Source organism: Zonotrichia albicollis, chromosome 15 (assembly GCF_047830755.1).
Source record: "Zonotrichia albicollis isolate bZonAlb1 chromosome 15, bZonAlb1.hap1, whole genome shotgun sequence".
NCBI lineage: Eukaryota > Metazoa > Chordata > Aves > Passeriformes > Passerellidae > Zonotrichia > Zonotrichia albicollis.
The window spans coordinates 13,284,561-13,309,256 of record NC_133833.1 but is presented as its reverse complement, the minus strand read 5'-3'; the positions used below and the strand labels follow the sequence as shown (position 1 = coordinate 13,309,256).

General features: G+C 38.7%; 1 protein-coding gene across 19 annotated transcripts in view; it reads right to left on the bottom strand.

Annotated features, from left to right (window-relative positions):
- Positions 1-24,696, bottom strand: part of TENM2 (teneurin transmembrane protein 2) — a 1,510,370-nt gene that overhangs the window by 468,286 nt on the left and 1,017,388 nt on the right. For all 19 annotated transcript variants that reach the window (XM_074551980.1, XM_074551988.1, XM_074551987.1 and 16 more), the window contains one exon: positions 12,341-12,629. In XM_074551980.1, coding sequence (XP_074408081.1) covers positions 12,341-12,566 — 226 coding nt within the window. In that variant the 5' untranslated portion in view covers positions 12,567-12,629. The remainder of the gene's footprint in view (positions 1-12,340; positions 12,630-24,696) is intronic.

Below are 24,696 nucleotides of genomic sequence, written 5' to 3'. Positions count from 1 at the left end.
CTGCCTCCTTGCTAAGTAGTCATATCACCTCCAGAGACATGGATTTTAATTCCTGTTTTGAAAACAGACCATAAACGTGTCCAGGAGCTTAATTTATTTAATCATTTGTGGGAATTTACTGTGCATTTCTGTAACAGCATTTGTTGATATGCAACCATAACTCCTCTCTTGCAGCACATTATTCCCATCACCTGAGGAGGATCAAGGTAAATCTCTATCAGTTTGAGCCATTTATTTGTTTGCAGATCCCTGGTGCAAACACAAGTAAACAAGCCTTTCCCATGCCTGATAAATAACCTAAGAACTGTATTTTCTTTACTATCTGGAATGGTCACTCCCTCTTTGGTCGGAATAGAAGGGTTGCCCAGAGGGTTCTGTTCCATGGACATTTCCAGGGCCAGGCTGGAGGGACTCTGAGCAACCTGGTCTGGTGGAAGATGTCCCTGCCCATGGCAGGGGGCTTGGAATGAGATGGTTCTGATGTCCCCTCCAACCCAAACCACTCTATCAACTTCATCTTATCAACTTCACCTGCTCCAACTATAGCTTAAACAATGAGGATAAAGAAACCATGATGCGAGGTAATTAAAATAATTTAAACTGAATTAAAATTAAGTTAGAATTCAAAACCATGATATAATAAGAAAAATCATAAATTTCAGGGGAAAAAGATGAATCTGAATGAAATCCAATTCTCCACTATTCCACAGCTGAGCAATGGATACTTTAGATTCAATAACTAATTCAGTACAATTAAACAATAAAACATTTAGATATTTTTATAATTGATTACTTGATGTTACGTCTGTAAAAAATTAACCTCCTAATTTCAGGTTTCTTTATTCCATCAAGTCAGTCTATTTATTACAAGTTCTTCCTTTGCCTTCTTATTCTAGAGATCATCATCATCAAGTCTTAAAATGCCAAAGTTTCTGGTTTATAAATATCAAATGGTTAAGAGGATAAGTTGCCACACTTCTGAAATATTTTTTGAGATACACTTCCTTAAACTGAATACTAAGATTCTCAGGAGTAAAAGAGATAGTGGAGAAAAACTAGATAAATTCTATTCCATTATGCTTTTGCAAGCTGTAGACATAATGAGAAAAGAGAGAGATCAACAAAAAATTCGTTCTCAAACAATACTTCAAAGTAATTTTGTTGACAAGGACTGTTCTGCTTGTGTAGTGATGGCCACAAAAAACCACACAGCAAACCCCATGTGGGATAGATACACTGGGATCAAGGTGTAATATTGTTATGCTGTCAAAAAAATGAAGGAAGAAGATGAATTTAAGAGACTGAAATTAAGATGGAGGAGTCTGTCATGCAATAACAGCTTATAAGAGTTACAAACCCGACATATAAACATAAAAAAGCAAAGCTGACATATTTGATAACCACAAAGGCAGCTTATCCAAAATATACTCTCAATTACAGTCATTCTGCATTACACAAAACGCAAAAACAAGTTGAGGGAAGTGCAGTATCACAACACCATCTCAAGTTTTTGTGGTTTTTACATTGTCAGCCTCCTGCCTGGGCAAACAGGAAGGTTTTTTCCTTCTCTGTGGGAAGGCAGTTTGCCCTCTTCCAGCACACACACCTCCCAGCCTGCCCCACACAGGAAGGTGGAACATGGCACAGCAGATCCTCTTGCCCTGAGCATCACCATGGAAGCCCAAGGTTTTTTTGAGGGTGAATTCCACAAATCCAGCTGAGCCCCAGCTGTGTGGCAGCAGCCCCCCAAACCAAGCAGCCGTGGGCAGTGGGATTTCTCAATCACACCTGGGTACGTCAAACCAGCCCCTCATTCCATCACACCTGGGTATGTCAAACCAGCCCCTCATTCCATCACACCCGGGTATGTCAAACCAGCCCCTCATTCCATCACACCCGGGTATGTCAAACCAGCCCCTCATTCAAACACACCTGGGTATGTCAAACCAGCCCCTCATTCCATCACACCCGGGTATGTCAAACCAGCCCCTCATTCAAACACACCTGGGTATGTCAAACCAGCCCCTCATTCCATCACACCCGGGTATGTCAAACCAGCCCCTCATTCAAACACACCTGGGTACGTCAAACCAGCCCCTCATTCAAACACACCTGGGTGTGTCAAACCAGCCCCTCATTCAAACACACCTGGGTGTGTCAAACCAGCCCCTCATTCAAACACACCTGGGTACGTCAAACCAGCCCCTCATTCCATCACACCTGGGTATGTCAAACCAGCCCCTCATTCCATCACACCTGGGTATGTCAAACCAGCCCCTCATTCAAACACACCTGGGTACGTCAAACCAGCCCCTCTCATTCACCTGCTTGGTGGCACCTGCCCCAAACTGCCCCAGCACAGGAACAAGAGCTTCATTAGGCTTTGGTAATAGGAAAAACAAGCACAAAGGTTCATTTTACTTCAGAAATGGTAAAGAAACGGGCAAGCATGGATGAGAGATTGTTGCACTGAGTCAACAAGAGAGACTCACATAACTGAAGTACTGAAGACATCTAAACCCACAATCTGTTGTGTACACAGTGATTTCAGAGAGCAAATAACATTTCAGTTTTCTGTGCTGTGTTCTGGTAGAATTGTCCACATTTGAGCAATCCTAAATACAAGTGCAGGATTTTAGTCCATATATAACTCTAGGTAATATATATTTCCAAGTACCTCAAATTTAATGTTCTTTCTTCTAATTAGACTTCTGCTGGATCTGTAGGCAGTCTTATAAACCACTTTAACCTTAATTTTTCATTATGAAAATTGTAAGTATTCATTAATTTTGGAAGACATGGCATTACAGCTGTGATATATCATTCCTCATATTATTAACAATCTACTTTATAAATTCAGTGCTTGAAACACATAGGGGTAATAATGCCTTACGAGTTTTATTCTTGTAAGAATTTAGAAACAAACTTAACAGGAGCTCACACACTGAGTTGCCTAGTCATACACTAAATTTCATTTGCTGTAATTACTTTAATGTTAGTGTCAAAATACATCTCCAGCAAGTTTAGCAGAAACACTAGAAACTAAACCCCAGCCCCCCAGAAAGAGAAGCTATGTGAGTAATGCTACTCTTTCCCTCTTTGAAAAGACAACTTAAACAAGAATAAAGTCCAGATTATCACTTTTTGTGTAGTAAACTTTTAGCATATTGTAAATCATTTTAGTCAAAGGTAATACTTACCCCACAGAGACTAAGTACCATTTTAGCTTTTCTTCAATATCGTTCAAATGCCCATCTCAGGAATAGAAAAACTTCAAAGGAAAATCAGATATTGCTATGAAATCAAATTGACTGCCATCTATAAAAAGTTATTTTGGTACTCTAACTACATAATGTGAAAAATTATTATTATATTTATAATATTTAATATATCATCATAAACTGCCAACCTTAAAACACAGTACTCTACTGGAAGTAATTTTTAAAAGTGAATATACAATTCTAGACCAGCTACCACAGAGTAGCCATTTGCTTGAAGGAATAACATTTATGCAATTTGTTCTACATGATGGTCTTTTCTTTTTAATTATCTAACATTGCTTCTGGTCTTAGTAGCAAAACCTAAAATACTGATAATTTTTACTTCAGTATTGAAACAAATGGAGTTGATTAATGTATTTGAGAAGACAAAGTTGTACTGAACTGAGTCATCTGCAACTGAGCCTTCACCATTTCATATAATCAAATATGATTATGAATATCAATTTCATATTCAAAATTTCCACTTGTTTCCAGAGACAGCCTGCTCTCTTCTAGGTAAAACTGACCACAGGCTATTCTGTGGTTTTCACATGGAATACTGGTAAAAATACAGCTGATGTTAGCCAGCTGCTCAAATTTCCTTAGCATTAGACATTTTTTTTATATTCTACAAGTGCTGGTGGGACTGCAAAACAAAACCCCTCAGCTGCAGTGCTTGGTGCCATCCCCTTGTAAAAGAAAATTTCTGTGAGGTTTAGGTGACTTTGGAAAAACATGCCAAGAGAAGAAACACAGCAAACAGCAAGCACCAAGAGTCCAAAGTTAGGAGTGGATAAATGAGGCAATAAGGAAAGAAGGAATATGAGAGAGAGGATAGGCTGCTAAAAGATGTCCAACAATGCAGGATTGGCAGGGCCTACCTGAGCTCAGAACATGGATAGAGGAGCAATGCTAGGAATAAAACACATAGATATTGGCAAGTTCTTCCAAACAAATTGGTTTTTTAAGATGAGGAAGGATCTTGCAAGGCAATCAACAGAAGACCAAGACTCAACATTCAAAATTACACTGGACAAACCACACTGGAGAGACATTTCAGCATTGATGAAATCCAAACTGTTCCTCTCTTGCAATCCTCTTCAAACAACTGTCTTTGTGAAAGTAGGGATTGTCATAAGGAACACACTTCACTCTTTAAGGAAAACAGACTCCAGCAGCATCATCAAAAGCAATTCTTGCTACACATAAGCAAGAAAACAGAACTGCCTTCACTGCTCTGTCAAGAACAGTTTCAAGTATTAAATTCAGTTTGTAACACTCAGGTTTTGACCAAAGTCTAGGAAAAAAATATAGGTCTTAACTACTCTGTTTTCCATGGCATTTCTTTAGGTGAGTGATTTATTCCTCCATTTTCTGGATTTGCTTAAATTCAGCTAAAATAAGATCTCTTTACTTTTCACTGCATTGTGAAGAAACAGCCAACTGTCTTTTCGAGCTTTCTGCATCCATTTTAACAAGGTTCTGCCACACACAAAAACATCTGAGCCTCACTCCACCTCCCATATTAGCAGCAGCATTCCTTAGAGAGGCTTTTCTCCGAGCAGTTTTAAAAATGTATCTTTTCATTCTGAATTAAACAGGATGTAGAGATGGCCACCAGTGGAGAAGCAGGAATCAGAAACCTATAACCCAACTATTCTAAGGAAATGTGAGCAAGTAATTACAAATAAAACTGCTTACATTCATGCAACTTGTTTGGCAACAGCAGCATAGCATAAGGAAAGCTGCTACAATTCATAACAGCATCTTGTAATAAAACAGCTTTATGCATCCCTCTCAAACTGTTTAGTGCTCAAATCTCATCAGATGGCTGAGTAAGCATTACACTTTGGGACAGTAAATCTCTGTTTCCAATATGGTCTGCATTCACAGACACGTACTTTTGCACTCACTGCAGTCACTTCCAGCTAAGCCCTCACATGGAAAAAAAAAAAAAAAAGAAAGGCAAAAAGGCAATACATAAAGACATCTGCATGATATTTTGTCTAATCAGCTATCCAGACTCTGAAACCATTTTGGAACCCTAAAGGATGAGCACCTCAAAAGGAACTGACTGCTACCAGCAAAAGCTAATTTGAAGTTGGATTTACAAACATGAAATAGTCAAAGAACCACCTATATACGAGTCGCTGTCTCTTCAACCTGCCTTTATCCACACCACTGGGGCATACAGGGCATTGCCATGGTATATTTCAGTTCCATTGGAGACAAACTAAAAGATAGGAAAGGGTTTAGAAACCACCACCAAATCAAAATTCCTGACAGAAGATGACATTACACAGGCAGATGCTTGAAGAGCTCTGCTTAGATTGACAGACAGCTCACAGAACACACAACTGACTCAACTGCAGAATCTAATTAAATCTCTGTTCAGAAAAACACTGGATTCTGTGGGTTTCCCCACAGTAAGTAATAACACAGAAAGGAGCATCACCAGACCTCATGGCTAAAACTGAAGCCACTTTCCAAAACCCAGAGAGAAGCTGGCATCTGCTTTACCATGGAGGCTGAGCTCCCACAGTCACTGCCCATCAGTGCAAATCATGGATTTTCATGATCTGCTTCTACTTCAAGGTCTACTGATGTTTCCAGAACTTCAGAATGTGCTTAACTCAAGGAAAGATTACTGGGATCAATGTAGAAATAATCTGATGAAAGTTAATGAGCAACCCAAAAGCAGGTCAAGGAAGGAAACTGCAGATCCTCTGACTTGGAACTCTGAATCCAGAGATAAATAATACAAAACAAAACAAATGCTGGGCCCTGCTTACCCAATTATACTTCCTTATCATTTTGTTTTTCGACTGATTTATAGGCATTAAATGATTTGGTCATCAGCACTTGGACTCAAATCCAAAACCTCCATGGTTCTCTAAGGAAGACAATGAGCTCTGGGTGGTATTTTATTTGTTTGAAGCTTTCCTTATGTTTTTCTTACTGAGTGAAATGTGTGCATTTGGGTCCAGGCACAATATTTTAAAAGCTTCTAGAAATCACATAATGCACTGGAGGCGTTAGGAGAACAAACAGGGAGGGCAGAGGAAATATAAACAGAGCAATCATCACCATGGATGAACCAGCTGTCCACTGAGTCTAGAATTTAGCCCCCAGTAGTAAGACATTTCAAAACAACATGGGGGAAAAAATAAGGCAGAAAAGACAATTAGAGAGAAAACAAAAGTACACCTAAAACCTGGTCCCAATGCATTTGAGCTGAAAACTGACTCGTGCATTGGAGCAGTGAATACCCTCTGGTGCTTAACCCATCTTCCACACACTCCACTAAAATACAAATATCTAATCCTTATTTTTTTTCTGAAGATGCAGACCTTAAAAACATGTGGCATTGGAGATTTCATCAATGTATAATCCAAAATAAATGCTGATGTATGTTAAATATTTGCTGCACTCCATTTTATTTAAATAGTTCTTTTTTCCTGTATTATAAGAAAAGAGAAGGAGAAGGAAAATGGCCTAATTGCTCTTTATCAAAAACAAGCTTTAGAGGGGTTCTCAAGTTCACAGAAACAAAATGATATTCACTAAAGCAAATTCAGGGCTACATGTAAAAATTCATTTTCTGGAACCCATCTAGTATGCAGGGACAAAGATGCCCAATTCAAATCCAGATCGAATGCAAAAGCTTTCTAAATCTGACATTTCAATGTTAATAAGTGTATTAGAAAAAAAATCTAAGTCTCTCCATCAGTTTGAGAACACTCACAAGTAATCAGCCTCCCTTCCAAACACATCTTGCTGAAAACCAGATGCTAAAAAATATCAATTGAACTTTGGAAGACAAGACACAAGAAGGTGGAACAAATTCACAAGATTTGCAAAGTGTGAGCCTTTTTCATTATTAGAATGAATCAAAAATCGTTTTCCTTTAAAGTATCTTTTTTAAAAACTAAAACTATTATTTCATCTCCATGGAGTACCTTATCTCCCTTTCAAGTAGATTTTAGTATCAGACAGAGCATCCACAGATTTGTGTAAACAAAGTTCTTAGAAGAGTGTGTGCTCACGTGTGTATGAGGAAATGGAGCAGGGTTTATAGGATCAAAAATTATTATTTTCAGTATCCAAAGTCTTAGAATTCTATTACATAGCAGAGTAAAGGGATGAGGGGGAAAGAAATTCAGCAAGGAAAGGTTTTGTTCAACACCCAGTCAGGCCCAGAACTACAAGATCAACAAATATGGCTTTCATTGAAGCACAAGATCTTTTATTTGGTAGAAATTTGAAACTATGAAGCATAGAAATCATATTTCCCATTAATTTTGAAGTTTCTCTGACAACGTATTTGCATGAAAATCGTTACTAAACCTATTTTAGAGTAGACTTGAGGTTTTAATTTTTTCTTTTATTCATATTTCTTCTCTATTATTCAGTCTGTGAATATTATTCAGTCTTACTACACGTTGATAACATCTACATTTTAGAAGTTTTCCTTTTATATGTGGTTTATACACTGTGCATGTAACTTTGCAAATGATTTTAAAAAATAGAACCTCATTTAACTTAATCATCAACTAATGAGGAGTCCAGTAGAGAAACAGCAAAAATAGCTTTCTTTTTTGAAAGCTAAATAAAAGAGTAAAGAAGAGGAAAAAAGGAGCATAAGTCTATATAAACTTATATATATGCATCAGAAATCCCTGCATTCTGAGTCTCTAATTTAAACTGTAAACAAATGCTGATTTTTAATAATGATCAGCTGTGGGAAACTGCTGAGAATAAAAAGTTATTCCCTGAGAGAAACTTTGTGTACAGAGAATTCTCATACTATGTCTAGCTGTTGTTTATTCTACAAATACATATTAATATTAGAATAGTGCTGGGTTTTCCAGCACTGGTGTTATTAATTATTACTGGAGTTCCCATCAGAGCTGCTCAGCTGGTCCAGCAGGTGAGGAGAGATGAAGATGAGCCTTTGTCAGCCCAGGTCAGGCTCTGACTCCCAGGGGCCAGCCCAGCAGGTCTGAGCACCCCAGCACACCCAGCAAAGGGAGAACGGATGAAAATGTAAAATGGTGAAATGCCAAAAAATAGGATGGAAGGGGAACGTAAGGGAAGTGAAAAGGAAGAGATTATCACAACTGATTTAAACTACCACTTGTGAACCAGAAAGCTTGCTGCTCAGAAGGAAAGAAAGAAATCAAAAGAAAACTAAGACACAAACAAAACTAAACCCTCAAACATTACAAAGCAAAGCAACAACAAAAGCAACGAAAATACACAAAATACCAAGAGAAAACAATGTGTGCATGTTTAAAAGAAAGCACCCCAAAGACTGAAGGTCAATCCCATGATGTCTCCCTGAAAACCCACTTCTAAATACATTTTCTTCTGGTGTTTATTGTGACTCAGCTCTAATATGCACAAAGTTTTGGTTTAATTCCTGTCTATTGCTGTTACATCTCAAAAGGACACTTGACTGATATTAGAATATAAATCAGAGGAGGAATGTTAGGTTTGGGTTTGACTTTCTTACCTTTTCCTTTCTTAAAAGCATATTGACAGAAGGCTGCTCTGAAGGTTTCTACTTTCATTTATTTGCTAGTTTAGTAATACTGCTACATTGCTCCATTATTAACAACTTCAATACAGATGAAAGCACAGATGAAAAGTGCTTTCAGGCTTTTAAACCACTTAATAAAACCTTATCATGGTTTGGGGAGGGAGAACGTAAGGAAGGGAGGTGTTATGCAGCATCTTTCCTTTATTAAATAAGGTACACAAATTATAACTTTTTATTTCTCAATAAGTCCACACATTCTAGAGGAGAAATGGAAGAGAGTTGCCTTGTCTGACCCTAATATATATTTTACACTGGGATGTTGTTTCTCTCAGGTCACCATTAAAACCACATTAAGTCCTGATTTTAGGAGAAGCGGAGGTTCCACATGCACTGGCTAGAAGAGGGGAGCTGTCTTGAGGCCTTTTCCAACACAAGCCACCCTACACCTGATTCCACGTCAAACAATCTGCCACCTTGCCTCTACCCCAAATTTCCTTTGATTATGTAACTGCACAGATATAATGAAAATCAACAGACTGCAGAATGCCACCCAAAAACCTTGCATGACAAAGGAAAGCTATGAATGTGCTCTCACTCTAGGCAGAAATTTTATTTAATGTATTTAATCCAAATCTATCAAAACATTTCATTTTCAAAAGGTCACAGGTCCTGGAGAAGAAGTATTAAAACTGTAATTGCCACAGCTCAGTTGGATTTGGAAGGGATACATTAATTTTAACACAAGAGTTGAGGATGACTCAGGTTTGGTGACAAGATGATCAAGGATCTCCTTGGTGTTATTGGGAGTATGAGCAGTGAGACAAAGCCTGGTCAGCCCAAGCACCTGCATAGCAGCTGTGGCCTCTAAGCAGCACCCATCAGTCACTGTGAACAGGTAAAACCTTCTTTTAAGTGTGAACAACCTTCATCCCTCTCAGGAAAATACTGAAACAACCCAGCAAGAACTGTTTCAGACTTCTGAGCCCTGAATATAGTTTTAGTTATTAGCATTTAGCTGACAAACCATGACAAACAAAACCAGAATGAATGCAATTTTATCTTAACTGATTTTCTAAACCCAGTAATTTATAACAGGCAGATCAACACAGCTGTGAATAGTTCCAATGCCATGGTCAAACTAAATATTTTGCACTAAGTCAAAAGTATTTAGCTTTTCTAATAGAAGAGACTGAATACTGAAGAAAATACCTGCAATTCCTTAAAAAATTCAAGCTTTTTTCTAATAGAAGAACAAAAAAAATCTCTAAAGACTGTTTTAATCATGTTTATTTCCCACAGAATTTAATCCCATCATAACACCCACTCAAAGTTAGAATAAATTTAAATGTATAAATTCCTAGATGTCTGCAGCTGGAAACTGGATGCACAAGATGTAATGAACAGAACTTCCACATATGAACCACATTTTTATCCATCTAATGTTAATATAGAAAGTGAGAACAGCAACCAAATCTTAATCTAGATCTGTCATATTTTCTCGAATTTCATGCCAGTAAAAGTGTTCAATCAGAAAGATATCCAGCTTTCAAATACAAAGAATCATCACACACTTATTTTCTAAAAAAATTGCTTTCCAAACTTAACAAAAGCAGGAAAATAAGAAGTTGCTGCTCATTATCTAACAAAAAAAATACTTTGGCTCTCTAAAATAAACACTATTTATTTAGACACAGCAACAGAAACAAGTAGGGGAAAAAATAACAATAATAAAAAAAAAATCTGAGTGTTTCAATTCAGTTACCAACAATTGGCATTCCCCTTTGTAAAGAGGGCAGAGAAGAACACATTAAGAGCAGGGGGAGGATGAACAGTTGTCAAATCAGTAATCAAGAGAAAAAGACCATTATGAAATGCTGAATAATGACCTGCAAACTAAAATGAGGCACTTGAGCTGAAGCATCAATCATCCTGATAGGGAAAAGTAATATTTAGATGACTCCTGTACAGTAAAGTAGAACAAACTGCAGTGAAAATGGCTCCAGCAGCTCAGAGGTTCAAGGTGTGCTTTGATGCTTTATCTTAGATAAACACCTCTAAGCAAAGAAAGAACCTCCAAGAACAGAGATTACCCCAGAAAACAGAACTGGGTGTTTGACAGACCAAGCACAATGCAAACACTCCCACGTGTCTGCACACAAATGTGAGAGAAACAAGGGATTAGACAAGGGCTTAATTATCAACACTAACTATTAGATAGTTTGATTGAAAGGGGAAGACAGACACTGACTGCTGTCAGAATGTCCGAAACAAGATGAGTGATGTGATATCAGGTATTAGAAATGACCTTCCACTGAAGAATTTCCACAACAAGTGTGGTACCTTCCTATTCCTTGAGCCACAACATCAGAAATGTGCAGCAGAGAACTATCCCATGCTGTTAACAAGAAGAGTTAAACCAGAAGAGTTTCTGCATTTAAATTATGGTACTCTTAAATGATGTACCTGATGATTTACCTTTCATTTTAGGGCACAAAACCCACGCATTTATCCATCAAGCCTTCCTGTATCTTAGCTGGTATGAACCACATCTCATTCTTCAACTGACACTAAACCAAGGCTTTTAATTCAAATGCCATATCTAATCACTGACTGAATGCCAATTTAGCCAGGCTATATGGGCAAGCAAACTACATGACTAAACACAGTTCCAATGAAGCAATGTTTGAATGGTTTCAGCACAGAAACTTGCAAGTTCTTGAGACAAACAACTACCTAAATGAGACTAAAACTCCGTATGTACAGTGCACATTCACAGGCTTTCAAGTAAAAACATTTACATTGTTAATTCATTAATCCATTGGACTTAGCAAGGACCATTTTATAAAATAAGAGATTAATTTCCCTAGCTTACAAGTTCATACGGGCAGGTTATTTAAAATATTAGTTGTAGGCTGCAATACTCAATTAAAGTCAATTAAAAAAGGAATTAGATGGGTTTCCTCCTTTTAGTTTTTATGAAGTCAAGGGTGAGCAATATGGGTGAGCAGTGACAAAATGAAGTCAGAGGAACCAGCACTCCCATTCCCAAAGTTCAGTTACCCAGCATTCAGGAAGAGGAAAGGAATTCCAAGGCACCTGATGAATAATGAGTGTATATGGGCCATATGGGCTTTTACCATAACAGTGTTTCAGTTGTCTTTTCAGTACAGAGTCTGTGTTAAAGAGAGACACATTTAGGTGAAAATGCCATTATAATTTCCAAAATTAGCCTAGCAAACAGGATACCAAGCTAGCACATTGGCTAACCCCAATATCTGTGCAAAAAACATCCTCTGGTTAAGGGTCATGGCATTTGCGTCTATCAGATGTTTTGATCACTGAATCTCAGTTTGCTCACTTACAAATTGTGGATTTCAAAAGTAGCAGAACTCAGAGAAGAACTTTCTAATTTAAGCTAAAATCCATTCTCCTAGAGCTCTTTCATTGAAACTCCAGGTAGCACTGAGATGCTTTAACAAGGAACAGACTGTGCACTGAGGAGCGCCATGACAGGAACCAGTCCTGACTGCAAACGTACCTTGTCTTGGGAACTCATCCGACTCCCTGTGCACCAGGTCAGACACTCGGTTGCCGTAGTGCATCCTGCTGTCGTGGTCATAGGCCTTGAGGGTCTCACTGGAGCTGTAGGACTTCTGTGTGGGCACCCTGCAGTCCTCGCTGTCCAGCGAGGAGCTGGTGTAGCGGCACTGCTTCCCGCAGCGGCCCCGCGTCAGCGAGCGGTGCCTCCTGTCCTTGATGTCCATCCTCCGGAGCCAGGCAGCGCTGCCAGGAGAGCCACTCTTCTCTTTGGGGTCACTCACTGCCACCTAGCAATGTGAAAGGATGAGAAAGGAGTAAGTAATGCTGCCATGATGTTTTGTTTTATTCTTCTTTTCCTGGCTTGTGCCTGAAGAACAATGTGGCACGGATTGAGAAGAAAGGGAAGGCCCACATCATGCATCCTCTAACATATTGAAATAATTGACCAGAATGGGTAGGGAGCAAAAAATTAGAATGCAATTATCTTACAGCATTTATCTAAATTATCATATCATCAAAGAGTTTAAAAAACAATGATAAAATAACAACACTGTCATCTTTTGATTGAACTCTGGTAACAACATGGAACTGACAGAACAATATTTGTTTCAGTTATGCAACAGAAGAAAAGTAGACTCAAACCAGCTTTAATTATTTCCATTCTTCCTGCAGGAAGGCTTGCAATTAAGACTGAAGCCTTCAGGAGAGTTCCAAAGAGGAGATTATTCCTATTCAGTGTTAATGCATTACAGAGCTGTACATTATCCTTTAACAACGTGTTCACAAGCAGCAGCAACTGATTTTATGGCCCCTGGTTAATATTAATCCAAGGCCCTGCTCTGAAAGCGGACAAGGTCTCTCCAGAGGTCCATCCCAGCCCTGACATTCCTGTGTGTCTGTGAGTGTCTGAGCACGCTTTGGGGCTTGGCTGCTCTTGTGCACCCCAGAGCGTGACTGCATGAATTTCTTCACCACCCCTCAAGTTGACCATTGATCCAACTCAGCACTTAGAGCTCTTGAAAACTGTCTAAATCTCTTCTTGTTCAATGGACCATAGAGTTTTTTACAGTGTGCTTAATTAGGACACCCTTACTGTGGCATATAGACTTTAATATATGCATTGTTAGCATACAAAAACTGCAAAATGAAAGCCACTGTAGAAAGGAAGAAATACAGTAAAAGCACAAACACTCTACCCACTGGTAATTAGGGTACTAATTATTTTCAGCTGGTATTAGTATGTATGTCCTTCTCTCATGGCATTCTATGCCCAGGTCTGTGCTAGTCCTGAGAAATCCTCATGACAATATTTTTTGCTGGAAATAAAATATTCCCACATAAAAAAGTACTCAGATTTGCTAATAAGGAAAAATTGGAACAAAACATCTTGCTTTTCTAAACATGGCTCGGGAGTTGAAGGATGGTTTGGGTGAATTAGCTTTTCCTTGTCCCTGTCCCCTCTCAATCCAGGTTTTCCCTGCCAAGCCCACCCAGCAGAACGTGCCCAGGGCCAGAAGCTTTGCTTAAACCACCAAGGCATTTCAGCAGTGACTCCTTGTGCCACCAAGGGAACAAACTGCAGCAGAGGATGATAAAATAGGCAGAAGGCAGCCAAGCCTTTCCTTGTGGTAACTGCACCTGCAGGAGAGGAGGTCACAGCACTGGCACAAGTATTGGCTAAATCACTGCTTTCTGAAACAGATTATGGGCCTAAGAGGGAATAAATGTACTTGGCCAGAGGAGCTGGTGACCTAGAGAAAAGGTTTCTTGCCTTCATTTAGATTTGACATTTAGCCTTGTTGTGGTTTTTTGGTTTTTAGGGGTTTTTTCTTTCTGTATTTTAAAGAAGTTAGGTAACCACGAGAAACAGCTGCTTTAAACCACCCACAGGTATTCTGCAATCTGTGAGGAATAAGAACTGTAAACATGCTTACTTTTTTCTTTCTTTTTCATTTATTTTTAACACTTCAGAGAGGAAAAAAAGTCACAAAACAACACCTACAGAAAAGCCAAAACAAAGGCAGAGACATTTGGCACTTGAAACCATTAAGGTTCGTTTTATAACTTCAGATTAAAGAGAAATTTTACATTCCTGTTTCTCAGCTCTCTGAACATGGAGTGGCTAAGCTGACTCCCCCATATCTGAATTTTTTAGTTCAACTCTTTGGTGCTGTAATACTGATTGAACTGGAAAGCATGTTAACTGTAAAGCATTTTACAGTTAACAAGAAACAAGGAGTTTCTTGAAGTTTCAGGAGATATATGATCATCTGTATTAACAATGCCTGGCTAACTGATCCCATTTTAATACTCCCTCATCAATTCCAGATATGAATATATCACAATTATAAACACAGAAACAGACACAGACACTACAGCATGGAGCAAAACCTGCCAATTACTCTCTGGGAGCCCTCATGATGCTATTCAGCACAAAAGCCTGTCATTCCATATGAATTCTATATTGTCTGTCAGCTCAGATAAACAAACAGCTTTTTGTTTTTATGACTGCTAAACTTAAAGCTGTCTGGCCTGATTTCTATTGTTTCTGAAACAACAATTAATTCCTTGTTACTGTAGTTAAAAGAAGGATTTAGTCTGACTGAGATAAAACTTCTGAGTATTTCCAGGACATTAGCTTATGAAAGTATCATCTCAGGAAGACAAGAGTTTTTGAAATTGTTCCCTCAATAACCATTATTTTTTAGAGTTTTGTGCAATTCCCCTACAAATACAAATGTAAAAGGAAATGCTAAGACAGTGTTCCACTTCTGATCATGCCTAGAAAGATTCCTCAGTCATCTGTACATGCAGAATGCGAGGCACAATGTCTGTGCTACAGTAACTGCAACTGGCTAACACAAGAAAATAAACGTAGAAATGTCCCAAGATCTTTACTTGGATCTTTCATAAGGAAAAAACCTTATTACAAGAATCAGACATCAGAATAACTTGGTGAATAACTTGATTTTATGACACCAGACTGTTAAAAATTTCTTGAACTTGACTAATTTTAGAAGGTCCTTCAAATGCTGTAGATAAAATGATAACTTTTTATTGGAAATTTAGTGCAATGTCATTTTCATATTTTTAGAATAGTTTTATTTTTTTTTGTTTTCCTTATTTTTCCATTATTTGACGACGAATCCCAAGCATCTGAGACTAAATACATCTACCTGAACACAACAAAATATTCTCAGGGATAAATCTCTCCTCCTCACCTGCGCTTTGGGGATTTATTTGAACTTAAAGCAGCCGGGCAGAAACCAGTTCCAGAGCATCATGCTCAAACCATTCTCAAAATTTAGACAATAGTATCACCATACATGCCTTAAAACACAGTCAATTAAGTTGTGAAACACTCCTAGAAAAGCTATTTCCTTTTTTTTTTTTTTTTTCATTCTTATGTTAAATAAATTAAATACTGATTCAATTCAGTGCTAAACACCTTTCCTGTTAGAGAGTGAAATATTTATGTACTGTATTCCTGGAAAGGCAAGGTGTGATAGCTTTGCTTGGATAATAATGGTGAAATGCAATTTGAGTTCAGAACTCCTGATACTCTTTGACTTGTCTGTCTCAAGGGCACTCTGTGAATGGTTTATTTTGAGTCATTGACCTAAATCATAACTGATTTAGTAATTTCTTTTGTTTCAAAGGATTTAACTAATACAGCTCATCCTGACCCACTTACACTACAGAGCAGTACAACCACTAACAAGTGGCTTCAAATGCTTTCTCATTTAGTTTTGGTTTAATTATTTCAGAAACACAGGAGCTCTGACTAACTTCCTGAGAAAGGTGTTTATTCAGAAAATATTCATTATTCATAATGTCCTGCTAGAGGGCTGGTCAAGTTTCACAGGAATACAGTCTCAGCTGATCTGGACCAGCCACAGCAGCCAATCTAAAGCAATGAATAGCTCAGCTGTACTTGCTGCTGATGTACACAGACCCCACGTGCCCCAAGTTACACATGTGTAATACACTTCTGACTCACAACTCATCCAATGTTAGATTTACTGTGGTCCTATAAAGCAACTGTGTACCTGCCCATGACTTGGGCAATTCTAATGAGAGCCTGAGTGTAACTGTGGGCAGTGCAAGGGCATTAAAACACTGCACGTCCTGCAGGACAACAGAGACAAGGGGGAACAAAGAGGGAGGACAAGAGAAGAAAAAGCTGAGGAGAAGAGAAATGAAAAATAGGTTTTTGTTTAGGGGGTTTAAAAAAACGGACCACTCCTCTTTGTGTTAGCACAGGCAAATCAATAGGAGGCATGGAGGGAGGGCTCAAGATGAATTTTAATGGCTTAGAGAAGCTTATGCTAAAACTCTCTGTAAATTTAAATTTGATTCATACATTTATCTAACTCAAGTAAGGGCTTGTTTGCTGCATTTTGTAATGATCCTGACATGATTACAATGTACAGGGCCATTAGAACTGCCACTCACACCACACAGAGCCCAGGAATCACTCGGAAGTTCAGGGAAAACAAAGAACCTCACATTTACATTGTGCCCCCAAATCACCTGGCACGACTAAATCAAAACATTACAGTAGTGCAGACAGTGTTGGAAACAGCCTTTTTTCTTTTTCCCCCATTTTTTTTTATTTAAAAGAAGTAGCACACCATGTACCAGCCTGAAAAAAAGGTTCCATAAAAGGCTGGACTCCTTTTCAGGAGCAGCAATTGGAAATAGGCTTGTGATTCAGATATTCAAATGCTGTTCATTATTTTATGCAAAGACTATTTTTCGAAATGAGAAAATGCAACAATTCAGCTGTGGTGCCATACAAATTTTCAGGCAAAAAATTAAAATGGTTACTCAACTGTTGTATTTATTCCTGATTTTAATATTAGTGAAAAAGAACATCTCTACTTCTGGATTCTCTCTGTCTACAAAAAAAAAAAAGGCAATAAACAAAATGAAATTCTAAACTATATACTACAGCTAAGTGCACCACAATATGTGCACTTCGTTAGATGAAGTAATATTGATGACAAGTATGCTGGTTTTGAAGCAAAAATCAAAATATATTTGGACAATCTGTTTGGTGTAGCCTCATTTTTTGTTGATAAATTGTTCTTCTGAATTTTTTAATTCTTTTTTTTTTTCTGTCCAAATACTGAATTTTTGTTTTAGTGAGCCACTCTATATTAAGCTGAAAATTAGATATATTTAGTATGACATGGTAAACAGCTGTGTCAGAACAGTTGTGACGAATGATTCAAGTTAAGTAACATAAGACACACAATGCTTATAGGCATTCTGTGTTCTGCTTTACTGTAGGAAAAAAAACATTTTATTTTTTTCCTTTTAATAAATAAAAGCTCTAGGAAGTATGTTCAGGCTAATGGCAGTAAAAATGGTACACATAACAACAAAATCAAGCACTGAGCCAAATATTTATCCCATATATGTATTTCTATGTTTAAATATACATGTTTTTATTTCTAGACTATCTTCAGAGATTTCTGTACTCCAGGAACTTCTTATAAATCCCAGAACTGTTTCAATCTATTATGAAAATAGCAATCCATTAAGAAAACAACACGGCATTGAGAAAGGATGAAAAGCCCAGGAGCTAGAGACAGTTGTCAAACAGTGCCCCATCATGCACTGGCTGTTGAGGATTAACCCTTTTTCTCCCCTGAATGGATTCCCCTTCCCATGGGGCAGGGGAGGAGGGGGGGTGTGAGCCCAGCTCTCCCCTGTCCCCAGGGGCCTCAGAACCACAGCTCACACCAAGGACAAATGGAGAGTTTCTTTCTCAGAGCCCAGCTGGAAAAGCTTGTTAGAGATGGATAATGAGATGATTGGCTCTTGCAATTAAGGGATAACTATTGTGTGAATATTAAGGAAAGCTTTAGCGATGTATAGTTATGTTGTTGTAGTTTAGATGTCCTCTGTTCTCCCCACAGTTCCCTTCTCCCCCTGGTGTTGTTACCATCACCCAGGTACAAAGAAGCTGCACAGGTGTCCCTGACATGGGGCAGTTGGGGATGGAAAAGCTTGGGGCTGCTCAGGGGGTGTGGCATGGCAACAGCTGAGCTCCAATCCAGTTACAAGAAGCAGTTTCCACTGATAAATGGCAAAGAAGAGCTGCCTGACAGACTTTGGGAAGGGCTGGGGCTGGCTGATGCAACCCCAGGGGTATAAAAGACTGAGCATCTCCATCTCGAAGATGAACTGGCCACGTGGTATCCAAGAGGGGCAGTTTCCAGCACTGAATTATTCCTTATGTAGTCCTTTGTTGTGTTTTTGTTAAGGTTTAAAACACCTTTTTACATCTTCAAAGTGAGCAGTTGTTTCTCACAAAATTCAGGTACAAAGTCATCAGTGTTCTTACATGTGGCTCCTAGTTTATGCACAAGCTGGGGAGCACCACGGATTTGGAAACCACACCAGTAACATTTCATTATCAGCAAAGCATCTGCAGTGTCCCAGGCCCAAGGCAGAGCGTGGCACAAGTGAACCACCCAAATCTTTGTGTTCAGCTGCCACAAACCAAGTGCTTTTCCTTCTCTGACAGCATGAGAAACAGAAAACTTCACAAACAATATTCATTTAGTGCCTCAATAGCCACAGAGTATATTTAGTTGATTTTTCTTGAAAATTGTTTGAAATTCACTAAAATATTATTGGGATGGTACACAATTCAGTAGCTGATCATCAACTATCCTGTTGATTCCCATCCTAGAAGCTACAGCAGCCATGAGGAGATTGTGGCACAGTCACTCAGAGGTGAGAAAAGCTCATTTTTCAGTGAAGGGCTTATAAATCCCTCAAAGTGGTACAAAGCAGAACATTGCTAGTTATACAAAGGGAGCTGAAATATTTTCTTCCCAGACAGACAGAGGCAAAACCATACAAAACTTTTAACTTTTTCCTATTTGTGAGTGTTCTTCCTTCTTTTCTGGGCGAGGCCTAACTATCCCCCATTCCAGAAAAAGAAAAAAATATTTTACCCTGGCATAACATATTTCCACTACCAGCTGTTTATAGATATTTATCAGACTTTTTAGCCAGGAGAGCTAAATGTGTATCATTCTTATTCTACAGCAAAGGTTAAGCACCATGAAGATAAGAGTCCCACCTGAGGTCACAAAGTGAGTTTGGTGCACATTTGAAACCCCAAGTCCCAGGGCTTGGTTTCCTGCCCTCAGTACAATTGTTATCTAAATACTTCCATCACTACATGCAGCCAGGTTTAAATAAATAAATAAATACATAAATAAAATCAAGCCACTATAAAACAACACAAAAAGCCAAAGTCTCAATTAATATAATTACTTAAAATTGCTATAGCTGAACAAGTCCACAAAAACAATTTAAAGATCAAATACAAACTGGTCACTTTAAAAGACTAAATTTGCTAGAACTAATTTCCTACAGAACACTGTTATTCTGTCACTGCCTAGAAACAATAAACAATAATATTATCTACTGCTAAACTGCTATTAATGAAGAAAGGTAGAATAATTTATCATTGTATAATTAAGACAATGCTGTTAAGCATGCTTTAACGATTCTGTATAATAGTTTCCTATCACTAGAGAATACTTTTGAAACAGGGAGTAATTGTCTAAATAATTTTTGATTAAGTCCTTGATCAAACTGATCCACATTTATAGAAGTGAGACAGATCTAAATGCCCATACAAGGAGAGACAACTTGCTTTATTTAATTGTCCACGGGTGATGCACTTATTTCATTCTAATCCTAGGTAAAATGCTGTCTTTAATTAACCTAATGGGATTTTCAACCTTACCAGCAAAGGAGCTAAGACATCAAGCAGGTTGGAGCATAAGTTGTGCTCCAACCATTCCCCTCTCTGTTTTTTTTTTTCACCAGCACCTGGTTATTAGTTCATTTAATTATTCACCAGCATTTTCCAGCGTGCTGTCCTCTTGTCAGGCTCCTTTATTTTTTTATTTTCTCAGGAACCTTATTTATGGCCAGAGTTTCCATGATGGATTTGAATAGTGTCCATATCCACAAGCCTTTTCCTTCCCACCCACGCTAATCCATCAGCTGTCTCTGGGAGCTCCTGGCCACTGTGCTTCCACATTAAACTCAAGGATTTGGATTTTAAATAAATCACTGTGCCATCAATTTGGAGAAATGAAATATCAAAGGATTTATACTTCTCTTGCACCCAAGAAGGCCCAATGCCAGGAATTTTAAGACAGTTCCTTCCTAATTATTTTTCACTTCCTTATGTTCAAACACTGTAATTCTACACCCATTGGGCAGCTCCACTCCTGTTGGCAGCAGCAAAACCTGTACCACTGGGTACAAATCAGCCAAGAGAGAAACACCAGGAATGTGCCTTCCACTCCTTGTTTACAGATGAATACACTGTGCAGGGAACTCTGCCAGAATCTGAGATCAGCAAAGCTCCTGTGCACATCTCATCCCACTGCGAGATGATCGTGCTGCTCAAGAAGTTTCTTAGCTATTTTCAGACCTCTACAGGACTATTCTTAAAACTCATCAAATGCAGAAATCATGCAAGCAGTTATGGGTTTAGGTACTTATCATTTCAGTCAAGAACACCACCTGTTTTCAGTCTACACTTAAATAAATGTCTCTCATTCTGTCTAAGAAACAGTCCCTTTCTTTCTTTAAAGCTTCCACAGAACCTCTCTTGCCTCAATTTGATACTAACAATTTTCATTTGCTTACTAACAGGAGCCTTTAATACATTTTCCCTCCCTAGCAGCGTCAATCTACAAAAATATTTTTGCAGTGGTCCCTTACAGACCACTGCTAAGGCTGTATAAACTTATAAGGTAAGGAAAAGCAACAATATCTTAAAACGTCTAATAATATTTAGTAGAATTTAAAAAAAAATAATCCAAATTACACATATGAATAGTCCACTCAGCTCTGATATCTATTAGAGAAAACCAAAGGGGGGAAATAAAAGGGGGAAAAAAGAGGAAAAAAGTGAGAGCATTTCTATTTGTGTGAACTGGTACTTATTTCTTGTGAGTTCTCCACCTTTGTAAACACATAGATTTTATCAGAAATAACAGCTTCCTGAAGTGATTCTTTGTTTTAAAAGGTTCAAGGTAAGCAAAGAAAAAATTAAAAGAAAAAAGAAATAGGAATGGAAAACAACAGAACATCGTGATAAGGCACACAGAATGGATGACATTATTTCTCAACAGCCTCCATACAAGTATTTGCTGAAACATTTTAAATTCTAGATCGCCTCAGCCAGCAATGAAACTTTGCATAATGAAGAAAGTAAGTTACTCTGGAACATTCTCAGCTAATAAATGTTGTTCCATCTTTTAATAAAGGAAAATTAATTGCTTTATAGAAATTAATTAAACCTTGCAGTGATGGATACAATGAATACAACCATTATATAAAATGACCAGCTGTAACTCAAATGTCTGAAGTGAATTTCCAGAGTCCACACATCAAGGGGTCATCAGGGCTGGAACTGAGAGTTTGCCACCCTGAAAGCTGGTCCATCCAAATCTGCAGTGCAGGGTTTACTCACATAACATCATGGCAGAAGAGAACACTGGGGGTTATCTTGATTAATGGAATTTTTTAAATAACCTCAGTCAAGAAAAACACTTCTGGAAAATCAACTAATCCAAGATCACAATAAGCAGCAAATATCTCATAATGTTGTACAGTCACTGTGCAGACATCACTACATCCTCTGCTCCATCTCAAATCGGGAAGAAAAAGGCCCCGGTCCCTCCGGAGGAAAATCTCTCTGGAGAAAAGGCCATATGCTTCAGCAGACATGATCTCCTGTTATCTACCTAATCATTCAGGACAGAACATGTACTCTAATATTCACTCTCACACTGCAGATTTCCTACACAGGACCATCATCCTGCTTACTCCCTCCTAGCTGTGGGTGTCTCCAAGCAAAGCCTGGCATTGCTGGTGGATGAGGGGTTTCCTCGGTGTCACCCTGCCACCAGTCACTGTCACAGAGAAGCCCATCCTGGCTCCTCATCCCACACCCCACAGGGGGTGCCTGGAGGCCGCTGGGGACAGCAAGGGCTGAGGCTGCACCAGCCCAGAACAGGGGAGCTCACGTGGGGAGAGCTCAGAGAAGCTGCCACATGAGAAATGCCAACAGCCCTCTCCAACCCACCATCTGTGCCAGAGTTTCACCAAGCAGGATCACTCAGAAAGGAGAAACAAGTTTAAAAATGCTCTTAAAAGTGCATGGAATCTCTGCAAAACCCATTTGGTCCTTTCTTACGTTGCCCTTTCACAGACTGAACAATAACCAAGCTGCAATGTCTAATTTCTTCACAACTCTAAGCTCCCTGCATTAAAGCCAGCCCCCACAATTTTGCCATCTGCCGCCTGGATTGCTGTGCATCCAGCACAGAGATCCCAACGTTCCTCAACTGCCATGGTCGAACTTCCAGGCAAAAGCATCAGCTCTCTGTGACAAGGACAGAGATCAAACCCAAGGGAACTTGGCAAGAAGCATTTAAAGCAAATTCAAAGCAAATTCTGCTTCGCCTACCACATTCAGTCTTATCACTGACTCTTGCAAAATAAAATGTATCCCTTCAATGAAGACACTTGATTTAAACTAAGTATTTATTTTATCTGTACAGCCACAGAGACATCCTGATCTCCATCCACAGTATATGAAACTCACAGTGGTTTAAAATTCCCTATACTCCAAAGATATTGGACAAGTTTGAACAAGTTCATAGCTTTGTTTCTCAAAACAGAAAATTAACTGTAGGTCAAAAGCTTAGTCAGTTCTTTTTCTGAGGATTAGATGTTAAGCACAAAGAACAAAATTAATAAGGCAGTTTAATAAAATTTACTTTGTGAAACCAGAATACTCTGTGGTTGTAACCAATTTATTGTAAAATAAACACAAGCCTTAAAATGCTGTCTTTGTTCCAATTCTGTATTACCTACCAAGGTAAATGGTTTCTTGGTACTATTATTTTTAGCAGTACTTTACAGAAGGCATAACACACAAAGTTCTCCCACTAAACAAGAAAGATGTTCCCAAATTGAGGCAAGTCCAGGGAAGGAAGCCAGTGTCTCAAGGGACTGGAACATGGGATCTCCATGGAGAGATGAAGGAACTGGACTTGTTTAGTTGCAGAAATGGCCAGCAGTGGCCTTGCTGTTCCTGTGAGGCCACAGAGAAAAGGGAGATGGGGCTTCACTAGGGGCAAGCAAAGGGGAGAAACCACCAGTGCAAACTGGCACAGGAAGTTCTGAACAGAAATGAAGTGAGTAAAAATCCCTCTGGGGACAAATAAGCACTGGACAGGTTGCTGCAGGGGATGGGGAATTCTGCTCTTTTTCAAGACTCAACTACACAAAGCCCTTAGGAGCCCAGTCTCAGTTCAACACTGACACTTGGATTAGGTGAGCTCCAGAGGTCCTCTCCAGCCTCAGTGTGCCTATGAGGGTCTTAATCTGGGAAAAGTTCCATAACCATCAAAAAATAGGAAGAACCAAAAGAACTATTTATTTTAGAAACCAGCCTGTAAAGCAAACACACAAGGCAAGCTTTGTAAGCTGAGCATGCAGGCTTACAAAGCCAGGGGTTTTTCAAGTAAAAAATCATCTAAGCTTGAAGGTCTATAGCTGAATTCCAAACTTGAAGAGCACAGTAAGGCAGAGGCTGCATTCTGACACTGCAGTGGGGTCCTGCTACAGCCACACTGTGTGTTGTACCAGGATAAAATCAATGGGTTTTGCTCCTTCTTCAGGTCCCCAGCACAGACCTTCGAGGGAATACAGTTCTAGAGTGAAGAAAATGCCCAGGAACTAAAAGCACAATTTAACAAAAGTAAGAAGCACAAGCTCTATGACAATTCCCAAGACACTACTGCAAGCTCATTCATTTCCAAACATGTCATTTGACAGTGGTGACTTTGAAACAGTCCCTTAAAAATGTGAAAACAAACCTAAAAGAAAACAACTCTGCCATATGTTGTGATGACACTGCCATAAATTTAAAGAAAACCAAACATGAGAAGGAATCCTAACCTCTAACACTCACCTCTCCACCAGGCAGAGCCACATTCCTGTGTCATGTAAATCAATACAAGGACTACTCTCTTTTCACTGAAGATTTTTGTCTTTTGTTTGGAGGCCCAGGAAGCATGGCATTCATCTGGGCCTGTCCTATAGATATATGGTCAACAACCAACTTGAGATCTGTGTGATACACAGGCATATGGTACACTATTCTATCTCAAAATCTAAGGATTGTTTTAAAAGATTTTTTTTTTACTAGAAATCAAAACTTAAATTTTTATAGTAATTTACCAACAAATTTCTATTTCCTTCGCTGAGCAGGGCACAGACAGTAGGTATGAA